The sequence below is a fragment of the Myotis myotis genome, unplaced genomic scaffold, assembly GCF_014108235.1.
Source record: "Myotis myotis isolate mMyoMyo1 unplaced genomic scaffold, mMyoMyo1.p scaffold_m19_p_4, whole genome shotgun sequence".
NCBI classification, from domain to species: domain Eukaryota; kingdom Metazoa; phylum Chordata; class Mammalia; order Chiroptera; family Vespertilionidae; genus Myotis; species Myotis myotis.
The window spans coordinates 93800708-93814446 of record NW_023416346.1 but is presented as its reverse complement, the minus strand read 5'-3'; the positions used below and the strand labels follow the sequence as shown (position 1 = coordinate 93814446).

General features: G+C 40.5%; 1 protein-coding gene across 7 annotated transcripts in view; it reads right to left on the bottom strand.

Annotated features, from left to right (window-relative positions):
- ARHGEF9 (Cdc42 guanine nucleotide exchange factor 9) overlaps nt 1-13739 on the bottom strand; it is a 331502-nt gene that overhangs the window by 67455 nt on the left and 250308 nt on the right. For all 7 annotated transcript variants that reach the window (XM_036305563.1, XM_036305556.1, XM_036305557.1 and 4 more), the window contains 2 exons: nt 11526-11655; nt 7426-7557 (listed from right to left, as the gene is read on the bottom strand). In XM_036305563.1, the coding sequence (XP_036161456.1) occupies nt 7426-7557; nt 11526-11655 (262 nt within the window). The remainder of the gene's footprint in view (nt 1-7425; nt 7558-11525; nt 11656-13739) is intronic.

Below are 13739 nucleotides of genomic sequence, written 5' to 3'. Positions count from 1 at the left end.
ACAAAAACATAACACAAGATCCCTACAGCTGCAACAAAACAACTATCAGAGAAGAGAGAATTAAGAAAGAGAAAAGAGCAAGAATGATAGAAAAAAAAGAAAAATATATGAGGAGAAAACAAAACAAAACAACAAACACATAAAAGCACAAATTAACAAATTAAAAAAAAACAAAAAGGGGGAAGGATAATATGTGGATGCAGAGCTAAAATAAAGAATATACGAATAAATAATTAGGGGAATAGGGGAAGGAAATGGTTTATAATAAAGGAGGAAAAAAGAAAATTAAAGAAAAGAAAGAAAAAAATCTGAAAAGGAAAATACAAGAGAAAGCAGATAGACCTAAAATAATAAAAGGTAAATAAATGAGAAAGCAGGAGAAAAAGAAAAGAGATGAAGAAAACAAATTTAGTAGTGAAAAAAGTAAAAAATTGAGTATAAAAAGGGAAGAGAAAATTTATATATATGCTTTAAACAATAGAGACTAGAATAATAACAAATCAATAAAACAGATAAAGAAAATTTAAAAAGGGGAAAGAAAGGAAATAAAGAGAAAAAATTTTAAAAAAGTAAAAGAAAAAAAGGGAGGAAAAAATAGAAAACAAAAGTGAAGTAGTGTTCATTTCGGCAGAGTTTAGTGCCCCATGGAAGATTCCTTTGAATCTTATTCTGATGACTGTGGCTGACTATTCTGCCTGCCAATTGTGGGCTTCCTGTGAGGTATTTAGGTGCTAACCACTGTCAGGAAGTGTCCTCCTTTGGCTTTCAGCAACCTGCTTGAAGCTCCAAGCAATCCACCATTTGTGTCTCTCTCCAAAGGACTTAGCTGAAAGCAGGAGGGGCCAGGACTGGGTCATCAAACTTCCCCTGGTTCCCCAGGCTTTGCCTCTGATCACCTTTGACTGCTAGGCAGCTGTCAAACTTAATCACTCAAATATCTGTTTTTGAAAGGGCTTTAGGTGGGGGAGGTGCTGATTAGCTTTCAGGGAATGTGGCTTGTGTGTTTCCTTGTCCCAGAGCTACTCCTCCATGAGTAGCCCAAAATATTACTCTGCCCTCAGCTGGACAGAGATCCTTGTACAGAGAAAAGTGGGTTGGAAGGAAACCTGGAGTTTTATCAGTTCTCCCATGCAGCGAAAGTAGGAGTCTGTTTCCCAGGAGAGTGGGGCAGATGGCTCCTCCCCCAATCTAGTTACTGAAGTCCCCTGAGACTGTTTGGGGTTTGCCTCTGCTTTTGTTTCCTCTGAAAAGGTCAAAATTCAGGGTGTTTCAGGCAGGGCTCCTGATGATGGGACAGGCTGCATCAGCTATGGTGGGTTTTTTCCCCCCCTTTTCTGCCCTGAGGCTACTGGGAGTGGCCAACTCCTCTCAGGAAAAATGGTCATTTGGGTTGGGGGCCTACAACCAAATGAAGGACTCCTGGCTGCTGCTTTTCCACATCTTCCCATAATGCTTCCCACCCCAGCCTCTCCTTGGGCACCTCCAGTCTGAGTCACTGCATCAAAGCATTGGTAACTTTAAATGAATACTACTGTGCTCTGGTTTAAACACACACACACACACACACACACACACACACAAAACAAACAAAAAACCTGAAACTTCAGCTTTCTCTCTGGCTGTCTCTGGTCTACTGGCTCCAGACTCAGCTGTGGCCAGCAGCCCTGTGGCCTTTCACAGCTGGATGATACATAGGCAGTGGATCTAAGCTTTGGTGCTCCAGACTGGAGCTCAGCCTGAGTTTTGAGCATCTATCTTCTGAGGGGACAGACCCTCCCATAGCCAGGAGCTCCCTCCTCACTCTTGTACTGCTAGCCTGCCAAACCTGGAAACTGGGTCAGCTTCTCTCATGACCTTGATCTTCCTACCAGTCTCCAGCTGTTTTCTGTCTTTCTTAGATATAAGTTTCCTCCTCAAGTGGACCTCAGTTGGAAATTCCAGGTGAATGTTCTCCAATTTAGTTGTATCTCCAGTGTGGCCCTGAGAGGAGGTGCATGAAGGTCTGCCTATCCAGCCTCCATTTTTTCTCCTATTTTTAATATTGTTTTTGTTAAAAGTATTTTTATGAAAGGTGAATTATTACCTAATATGTAAAGCATGAATATGTTGCATATATGTGTAAGAGTTCCAGGGGAAAGAAGCTAACTCAAGCAACTGGACATTCTGGCTCTGGGAGACTTGCTGTCTCTCAGCCATAAAAATCCGATCTCCACTTGACCTGTTTCGAGATAATCATCAGAATGGACTGTGCTGACTTACATGTAGAGAACTTTCAAACACCACCCTCCTGATTTCTTTGTTTTTCTTTTTCATTCCCTCCCAATAAAAACCCCTGCCTGCACTGAGAAGTTAAAATGGGCTTTGGGATGCGAGTCCCCTATTGCCTCAGGCAGCTGGCACTTGAATAAACCACTTGCCTTCTCATTAGCACCTGTCTCATGAATTTGGCTTTTGTTGCAGCAGGCAGTGGAACCTGCATTCAGGTTACAAGGAAGTCAAGTTTCTCATAGACATGGTCTGAGCTCTCTTGCTCCCATACCAATGTTCTGTATTATTTTAGAACTCTTTTTGATAAACCTAAAAATTTCCATTCCCCCTTTAGTTCATTTAAGCTTCCAAAGTAAGTTAAATACTGTGACTGAAAATAAATCAATGTTAACTCTGAACATTTAAAAATTTACATAGCTACCCCACTATCCCTGGAAATTTCACATACCCCTTTCAGGGTGGGAGTGGTGTGGTGGTGGTGGATGGCAAATATTATTTGCCACTCATCAAAATCACAGATCTATATGTGGGCTCACACTAATACCTCCTCCTTGCCCCAGTGATGCTTCCTATTTTAATACAACTAGCCTTTAAAGTCAAATTCACATATTCTTCCTCCCTAAAGAAGTTTTCTCTGACTGTACCCTCTAACTCCTCACTGTGGTTTCCCTTTTGTGAATGCTAGCACAGACTATACACCCTTACACAGTTGACACTCAGCTACCACATCGTTGAGCTACATTTGTTCTGTTTCACAGCTTTTAGTTTTGTTTGCTCATTTAACCTGTGCCAAGCAGCATCTTTGTCTTGTCTCACTCAGCAGTTGTCCTAGAAAAGACAGTTGACAAAGCCTCAGAGGTTTTTCTGCTCATAACAAAGAGACAACCTCTCTGAAACCTGGTTGCCTATGGTTCTATCGGAAACAGGTTGCTTACATGCCATTTGTTAATGGTTGACTGAGTGTTTTCATTGGGACATGGTGAAATAAGTGCTCAGAGATGCTATCTGGGTTGCCACAAGTTCCCTGCCTAAATAGGGTTGTTTCCAATAGTATATCACCTTTCCTCCTTTTCCCTTTCAGTAATATGAGATGGAGGATATTAAGGAAGTTTTACTTCTCCAGGAGAGCCCCAGAAGTCTGCAGACAAGCATCCTGGCCCTAACCATGGCTCTAGCAAGGAATCTATCCCCAACCCTGACATTGCATAATTGAAACAGATGGGAGCTATTTGAATTTGGACTCACTGAGTTTTTGTTAGGTTTAGTAAAATACTGTAGGACATTTTGTACAAATGAGAGATAATGAAATCTGGGGAATGCAACTGTTCAGAATTGTAGTCTGACTGTCAATAAGGTCCTCTCTGCCTCTTTAGATGGGGCCCTGGTTATTACCCCCCTAGCCTGAGTCACCCTGGTTTTCTCTCCAGATCCTGGGGAAGGCACAGGGACTGGGACTGGATTTATTTTTCTCATTATTTCATTTCAGCATCAAGAGTACATACTTATTAATAACAAAATAATAATAATAATGCAACAGTGAACACAGCATAATTTACGTGCCAATTCCATTCTAAATGCTTTGCCTTTTTCTCCAGCTTTATTGAGGTATATATTTAAGGTATGCACTGTGAAGTAATTACCACAATCAAGCTAATTAACATATGCATCACCATTTTTTTGTGATGAGAAAACTTAAGTTCTACTTTCTTAGTAAAGTTTAAGAATACAACGCAGTATCACTGTGATCACCATGCTGGTACATTAGCTCTCGAGAACTTATTCATCTGGTATAACTGAAAGTTTTTATCCTTTGACCAATATCTCCCTATTTCCTCCACCTCACCAGCCCATCAACAACCATTCTACTCTCTGTTTTATGAGTTCAAATGCTGTAAATTGCATATATAAGTTAGATCATATGGTATTTGTCTTTCTCTGTCTTATTTTATTTAGCATAATGCCCTCCAGGTTCATCCATATTGTTGCAAATGGCAAGAGTTTCTTCTATTTTCAGGCTTAGTAATATTCCATTTTGCATACCATATTTTCTTTATGCATTACTCAGTAGCTAAATGTTTTTGCGTTTATTAACTTAAATAATCCTCACAACAATTCTACAAGGAAGGTACTGTTGTAATCCCATTTTATGAGGAACTCTAAATATAGAGCAGTTAATAAACTTGTCCAGAAAAAAAAATACTAAATGGAAGAGCTGTACCTTGAGTCCAGGCTATCTGGCTCTAGAATCTATGATTGTTCAACCTTCTGGATACTGCCTCCCAATAAAAATTTGCTGAATAAATGATTAGTAACACTAAATATACAATGGCTAGTATTTACTATGTGCTTAACTATGTGCCACTCACTGCAATTATTTTGTATCATTTGACCTTCCCTACGTCCCTTCTATGTAGACATGATTATGATTCTCATTTTGCAAATGAGGGGATAATAATAGGCACAGATAATTTGTCCAAGGTCATGCAGCTCATGGAAAAAAAAGAAATTGATTCCCTCCTGTCTGGCCCTAGAATCCATGCTCTTAAGAGTAAACGTCACTGCTTCCTACTAACTTAGAGGGTTCTTCTCAAAACCTCCTGAGATAAATTTTTATCATGTACCTGCTTTGACACTGAGGAAAAATAATTATTTACAGTTAAAGCACTGCCCAAAGTTAGACTAATTAGTAAGAGACAGTAGAGTCTAGGACCCAGTTGTTCTGGCTTCAACTCCTCATCTTCTTTCTCTCTATCACCATTTCTGTTGCTATGTTTGCATTTCTAGTTGTCCTGAATGGCTCATCCTCCAAGTCGGGCCAATCAGTGCAAGAAGAAATGGCCCAAATGCAGAGAATTACCTGAACAAAAGAAGTCCCTTCTCTAGCATCATTGAATTCTATATAGTACTGACTTTCCAGAATATGACAAAAACAACATAAATATCAAGTAATCATGACACAGGAGACAACAGAGCACATCCAGACTGGCACTATTGACAGAAGATACAAGACAAAGTCTGTTTGGGCAACTTCAGGGCTGTAGGAAATTTAGTGGATAAATGACTGAGGAGAGAAGAAATGGGTTCTCCTCCCTTTCCCACTAAAAAGTGAAAGGGCAAACATGGAGAAAAGGGGAAAAATCCCCAAAATCAGCAAAATAATTTCCAGTATAGCTATGTCAGAAAAAATAACAATACACATGCATAACTAAAATATCAGGGCAATGAGATTAAGAGGAGCAGAGCCAGCCATCATAGAGGACAGGAAAAAAGAGAACAAATAATCTTATCTATATTTTTCAAAAGAAAAGTGACAAGAAAAGAATGGGGACAGCAAAATTTAAAGAACAGGTCACATAATTAGAAGTCACTGGTATCTTCACATCTACTATAATGGCCATTTAATTCATAAACATATACATATATATGTGTATATGGATACACACACCCTCTAAATCAAGCTACACATTTTTAAAGCTGTTTTTGGTGGCTCCGGTAATCCCAATTTCCAATATACACTATGGGAAAGATTTTGCATAATAATTTGCAAAATGGGTAAGTTTTTGCAATAAATCTTGAGTTAATCCTCAACAATTCCGTCTCCTGATTTGATAGATGTCCTAGGAAGAATTGGGCGGGGGGGGGGGGGGGGAAGCTAAGAAGAGGCCTGGTATTTGGCCAAGTTCTATAGTCATAAAAGTTCCGTCTTCCAGGGTCAGCTACAGACCAAGATAATTATTGTATCCATTAACCAATCCGCTATTGGTTCCAGAGCTGGCATTCAAAGCTTATCTCCAACCCTGAGGCACTTTGACTCAAAACTCAATTTGTTCTCTCAATCCACTCTCAAAGGCATATGGACAAAGTTTTGTTTGTTAAATATATTTTATTTTTTTACAGAGAGGGAGAGGGATAGAGAGTCAGAAACATCGATGAGAGAGAAACATCGATCAGCTGCCTCCTGCACACCCCCCACTGGGGATGTGCTCACAACCAAGGTACATACCCTTGACTGGAAATGAACCTGGGACCCTCCCAGTCCACAGGCTGACACTCTATCCACTGAGACAAACCAGTTAGGGTTATGGACAAAGTTTTAATGAAACATGTGGCACACACAGAACAGGGTGCTTAAAAACAAATGTGTAGCTCATGTCTCAGGCTGGAAAAAATTACAATTTTAATCTAGGTATCTCAAGACTCACCATTCCTCTTCAGATGCATTTACTACTGGATAAGGTTAAGAACAAAGGGACTGGATGATGGAGTCAGAGCCAAGGGTAGGACAACAAATTTAGAAAGTCACTCTAAGCATTCTTTGGTTTTTCCCTTCTCTTTTATTTTCCCTGGTCCAAAATTTTTCCCAACCACTCCCTGGAGCCAAAAGTGGTCTGAACTCCCTATGCTGAGAGAGAAAGTGAGGGGAACAGTATACCTTCAGAAGAGGGAAACAGTATATCCATTAGTCTGAGAACATATGCCATCCTCCTACCTGCCAAGGATTGGAGACCACGAAACCAACACTCACATTGAGTCAGCCAGAGGTCAATGACAAGAGTAAGACATCTCATCAAAAGGATTACAGAGAATGGAGGGTGGAGAAAAGCATAGTCAAGAGTTATAGGAAAGTGATACAACTTGTGTAGAAAATAAGTAAGGGCACAGGGGAAATTCCTGTACCACAAAAGTACATACCTGTCAGGGAAAGGTAGGAGGACCCTTGTTGTTTCTTGGGCCAGTGAGGGTCCAGATGGCTAGAACCATTGGAGTGGAAATAGGGTGAATTTGCTCAGGGAAGCCACTATTCACCAACTGGGATAGAAATATTTAAATATTTTTAATGCTTATTGTAAACCAGTAGGCTATTAGCTCTGGGTGGAAGATAGTGGAGAAGGATCACCAGGGGCAGGAGGGTAAATAGTAAAAATGATACCAAGACAAAAATATCCTATCTTCAGATTTCACTGCCCAAAATCCAGCTTTGCTTACAGTATTCATGCCATACCAGTGATCCTGATATGGAATTGTTGCCAATCTCCTGTCTGCTTTTGACCCATAAGTTTTAGCTCACTTTATTGAGAGTTTGGGGATGATAAAGGGGGAGAGACTGGTGCCCCCTGAAGTGCCCATATTCCTCAGGGAAGAAGAGGGTGTGATTACCTTCTTGCAGAGGACCATCTGGTGGTCAAACAGGAAGAAGACCCGCTGTTGGTTGCGGCCATAGGGCTGGTAGATCCAGGCCATCTCCCCAGTGTAGATCAGCTCCGAGCTCCTGTCTAGGATGTCCTCACCCTGGGAAGGACATGTGACAGTGAGAGGCAGCCAGGCAGGAGTGATGGACCCATCACCTGCCTGGAGGCACCTAGGGCTATGCATAATCTGGGGCAGGAGTAGAACAGAAAGGACTGGTGGGAAAGGAGGGATGAAGGGAAGGACCCCTGAGAATCCTTGAAAGCCTCCATGAGCTGGATCTGGAAAGACTAATACTCTTATTCACCCTGAGGCCATATGAGCCCAGGGCCATCTAGAACTGCTATAGCCAATTGCCTTCTGGCCCTAGGGGAACCAGCTGCCATGAAGTTCATTCTCTAATTTGGCCTCTTTTTCTCTATGAATCTCTCTGACACAGTATTTCATCCCAGCATTTGTCTTTTAGATGCTTTCCTGTATCTGAAGGGTAAGTCTGAATAGGTGGTATAAGTCTCTCTGTTTTTTGGATGAGAAAAAGGGGACAGGGGAGAGCAAGAAGGAGATGATAATAAAGGAAAAGAGAAACCACTCACCCTCTTACAATAGTGTTTTTCTTCCCCTAATAAGTTATTAAAATATATTGATTAAATAGGAAACTTTATGACCACATGCTTCCTTGATTTATTATCCAGAGAGTTGGAAAGAACTCCTCCTCCTTGTTATGTAGAGTCAGACACACAAAAAAGCACCAAGACACCTGCTTCCTAATTCTTCAATTCTATATTCTCTAAAGGCTCCTTTTTTAATGGTAATTCTGCTAGGTCAGATGTATGTGGTAGGTCTGTCATATGCTAAGTCAGACTTGGCACCTATTTTCAAGGATCTTACATCTTCAGTGGATAAGACTAATAGAGATGTGCTTGGAACTCATGGAACACAAGGCAAACAAAATCAAAGCCATGGGCACCAGGATGTGTGTTCCTGGGCCTATGTGCAGATGGGTACAAAGAGCAGTGCCCAGGATTAATACTTACTGAGCACCTATATTGGTCAGACATTGTGTTACACTTTCTCTCTTCTAACACTCACAGTTGCCCTGAGAGATAGATTTCTTGCTTTCATTTTATAGTCTGAGTTACAGAGAGGTCAAGTGATCAGCCAAGTTTATCCAGCTAGTTAGTTACAGATCTACAACCAAGCCTCAATTCTATGGCTCTGGAGAATTTGCTCACTCTTACCATTACATTATGCTGTATCCAGGCCAAAATTACTGGAGAGTCAGTACTTTCCTCTCTCTGGGTCTCAGCTTTCCCAGCTGTTAAATGAGGTATCTGAGGAGGATGTCTAAGTTCCTAGCCCTGGTACTCAAAGCTTGAAGTCAGTTAGAAATGATGGCTGCTACATCACCCCAGGAATAATCAGAGGCAAACAGCACTGGGCCAAAGAGAGGGATAGCTGGATATTATATTCTCAAGCATACCATTTTTTCCCAGTCTAAGGGGTGGAAAGGAAAAGAGGAGCTCAGCAGGAATATTTTCTAATAATACAACCTCAGAAAGAAAGCTCAGAGATATTACTGTGACTCTAGACTCCAACCCAGGGATACCTTAAAACTTAGATAACACTCCTTCTTTGGGAGCCCACATAGAAGCACAGAACTTCTGGAGGCCCAGATCTGGGAGAGGAAGTCCTCAGAATGAGGGACTATACAGGCCTTTCCTTTGAAGGAATGGAAAGGTGAGAGTGGTACCAGTCTGCCATGTCCCATCTGAAGTATGCCAGGAAGATGTGTCACCATCTATTTTGAATATATATGAAGTGAATGAAATCTATAAAAGGGGCCAATGCCATACAAGAATGGCCAAGATTACTTTTAGATGCAACACTTACTAAATTGAGAATGATTGTACAAGGACTAGGACTACTCAGTGTCATCTGGTCCACCCACTGTATCAGTAACTACACAAATTCTATTCTAAGTACTACTTATCACATGTAACTCCACCAAGCAAAAAAAAAACAAGTAAAACCTTGAAAAAATACTCCTTATGCTCATCAAGGTGGTTTACAGTTGATGTCGGGCAATTCACATGTCCTCTCTGTGCCTCAGTTTTCTCATTTTAAAAATGAGGATACTAGCAGTACCAACCTCATTTGACTGTTGTGAAGATTATATAAATCAACATATATGAAGTTTTTAGGAAAGCACATATCATACTATAAGCTCTATATAAGTGAAAGTTATTCTATTGAGTATTACTGTGTGCCCTATATCCTGTGCTACATACATACTCCTATTCATACTCACAACATAATAAGAAATATACTGTTAATATCCCACAATCAAGGTCAGAGAAATTGGAAGTAATCGTTCTAAAGTGGCTGAATCCAGGTCAGACTCCCTCCAAATTCCATGTTATAATCACTGAACCACAGTAGAATAATGATTCCTTAATGGAACAACCAGGTGTCCTGGAAGTTTTCTGAGGTGAGAATCTCAGAAGGCTTGGGTTCTAGACCCACTGCTGCTACCAATTTACCTGTGCCTATGAGAAATACGTTAACCGCTCTCAATCTGTTTCCTTATTTGGACATTTGGAATAATACAATGGTTCCTGTATGGCTCACCTTATATGGCTGCTTGAAAGTGGCCATGTCAAATCAGTCCATGTGAAGGAAAGAGCTCTCTCAGAATTCAGAGCTCTCACCTTGCCCCCAAAGTGTAAACCTTTTCCACTGACCCCTTCCCCACAGGCCTTTTGTTCTCTCCATTCCTCTAGAATTTTGCTCACACTGTTTCCTCTTCCTAGAATGTATTTGTCCCCACTCACCCCCCCCCCCCCGCCCCAGATAGGCAAAAGCACATCTCACTCATCTCAATTCTCAGCACACCATTCTGATTACAGGCTGATTGTCTGATGTAGGGTTTATTTTCATACAGTTTATTTTCAATGCTGCCTACTAACAAGAGGGCAGAGAAATAACAAATCCATCCAGCACCAGATTTGGTCTCCTGGTCCCAGGAACATGCCCCATCAAGCCAGTTTAGCTTTTAAACAGATGCTCTTGCTGCCTCCATCATGTTGGGGCTTTGTGTATCCTCCAACTTCTTTGGATTAAATCACCCGATGGTAAACTGCAATAGGTCCTTGAGTATTACACAACCAGGATGTGAGGGGAAGGGTTCCATGAGGAGGAACTTACAATCATGTTCCCAAACATGAGCTCTAAACTTGGGTTCCTGGTAAAAAACAATCTCAAAAAAAAAAAGATTAAAAAGAAGGTGTCGGGGATATGTTCCTTCTCCCTTCCTTTCAAGTGGATCTAATGTGTGTAAAGGGTGGTAAAGTGATAGCTAAACCAAATATCAGCATCAGAAAAATTAGGAATTCAAATTCTCCAGAAACTATAGTCCTTGGAACAGGTCATTTTCTATGCTGTTCCCCTAAGCTGCTCTGAAGTATTGATTATTACTTAGAGGTTGTATCTATGTCCAATGGAATGGGGTTGTGAGGTATTGTTTTTATAAGCATATGACAAAACAACAACAACAGAATTTGGTCTGTCAGTTTGGCAGGGATGATAGTCAGGGCCTGAAGTGTGCAGGCTTGGGTGTAGACCTAATAGATATGTCATGGTGAAGTGACCCTAACAAGAGGAAAATAAGTATGTTGGCTGGCCTATACCAGAGAACCAACCTTGTATTCTGTGTTTGGGAGTGAATTAGGATATAGATCTCTTCAGCCAAGTATTCATCTGGTGGCGATGAAATTCCAGGACTTGAAAGAGATTTGAAAGGTTACCTAGTCAACCCAATTGTTTCCTGGCAATAAGAAAAATGATGAACCTTTCCTTTCTTAATGAAGCACTGTTACAAAGATTTATCCAACCTTCCTAGAAAGCTATTCAGGTACACGATACCTCTCATTAGCATGAAGTTTTGCTTTGGCTCTCATCTAAATCCTTCCTGCTGCTCTTCAAATCTAATTCCTCTTCACCCATCCATGGCTATGTTCAGTTCTGGCTAAGCTGTTCAGAATTCCCAATATCCCTGTTGGTAAGGATCCTACCTCCCAGTCTAGGACAGAGGCCTGCCACTGGGCAATCTTGTCAATATTCTCCAAACGCCGCTTGCGTTCATTGATCTGTTGAGTCACATTTCTCATGACAGCCAAAGCAGCTGCCACATACCTGTAGTCACTGTGAAGACACAAAAGTACAAGTTGAATCACTCAATGTGCCAGAGAACCAATTTGCTACATGCCAACCCTAACATCCATTTTCTTCTTCCTACTTAGTATAACAGAACCCTGGTTTTCAGATAGAAGCCATGTCACATGGAGACTACATTACCTATCATTTTTTACAGTAAGGGGTGACTATGTGACTAAATTATGTCAAATGATATGTAAATAAAAGTGTAGAGAATAATTTTTTGAGAAACCTCTTTTAAGTAAATTGGCATACCATTCTTTAGCCCTTACTTAATCATGATACTTAGAATATAGATTTGATGGCTGAAGTTCTAGCAGTCATCTTGGACCATAAGGATAAGGTCCAGACTCCTAGAGATAGTATAAGAGAAAGGTGGAGAAAGTCCAAGTCTCTGAAGACTATGGCAGCCATAGTTTACTTCCCTGCAGACATATTTTTCATAAGATAAAAAATAGACAAATATCTTTTCTACACTATTATTTTTGTATCCTATCTGATACAACCAGCTAAAAACCAAGAAGGGATCTTCGCACATGCCTTGGTCCAGACAACTTTACCATTTCTTCTATCACCTATTTCTAGGGAACTCTGCCCCAAATCACTGTGAAGTAACATCCTCCTGAACAATATATAGATAATACATAGAATAGTGGTTAGAACAGAGACTGAAACCGGACTCCTTGGGCTCAAATCCTAGTTTTGTTACTGACTAGTGGTGTGGCCTTTGGCAAGTTTCATTCACCCTCTCAGTGACTCAGTTTCCTTAGTTTCCCACAAAATGAGGAGAATTACCTTAGGATTTATTGAGGGTTTAATCATCCATGTAAACTATTTTACTCCAGTTTGTTTTCTGTACAACTGCCAGACCTCAGTTTTCAAACATTACTGTATTTAATCACTTCCAGTAACAAAATACTTACTATGCCTCCTAACCAGTTTATTTTGTCTCAAGAAAACTCTGTTAAAAAAATAAGCTCTTCTTTATCCTGAATCTTTATGAATGTTAGCTATTATCAGTTTTTTCTTCTGGATCCTACTGTTGACTCATATTGAGCTTATGGCTGACTAATGTTTCCTAAGTCTCTTTGAAATATGCTGTCTGGAAGCTGCATGTCTCTCAATCTGTAGTTTAACTGTTGATTTATTAAACACAACGGCAAATCTTTACATTTGTTCATGTTACATTTCATCCTTTTACAATAGATCCTACAGCCTATGGGGGATATATTGGGCTCTGTAACATTGCCAAAGTTATTCTCTGGCACTACTATCTGAGCCTGATATTTAGAAGCAGAATAGGGTGATGTTAGAAGGGGTGGTTACAGTGTAGAGTAGAAGCTGTTAACATAAACAAGAACCTCTGTTCTTTGGGCCATTCCTCTATCTGATTTGAGAGCATCAGGAAAAGGCCTTAAGCTACTTTCTGGAAGGTAAAGCATAGATCTATACTGTCCAATAAGGTAGCCAAGAGCTACATTTAAGTAAAATAATTTTTTTGTTCCCAAGTTTTATCAGCTACATTTCTCAGTATTCAGTAGACATATATGGCCAATGGTTAAAATCTTGGACAGCATAGATAGAGAGCCTTTACGTTACTATAGAAAGTTATACTGGACAGCACTGTCATGAAAATGCTTATTACTTCATGCCCCACTCAGCCATGAATTAATCCCTGCCACTGTGCAATACTGTCAGTCAACCTTTGCCATTGTTACCTGGGTGCCTTTCTCATAGTGGATATAGAGGAAATATTCCCATCTCTAACTTGCCCCTTTAGCTTTAGTGTGAAAAAAGTAAATAGCTGTGGTCCAGTTTGAATCCTGCTCAGAGTCCCGAGGACTCCAGATGAGGTCTGGGCCCAGGCCCCTAATGAAGAGATTGACTGAAGCAAGATTGTATTACTCCAGATACATCAGCTAAATGCCCTCTTGTCAGCTTAAGGAAGGTTGGGTGGCAGGATGGGGACATGTCACCCTTCTGTAAGCAAAGGTAGTATTATTCTCCATTTATCACTGTCCATCCATCTAATCTTCTACCTCAGCAGCCACCCTGACTGCCTGCATTTCAGT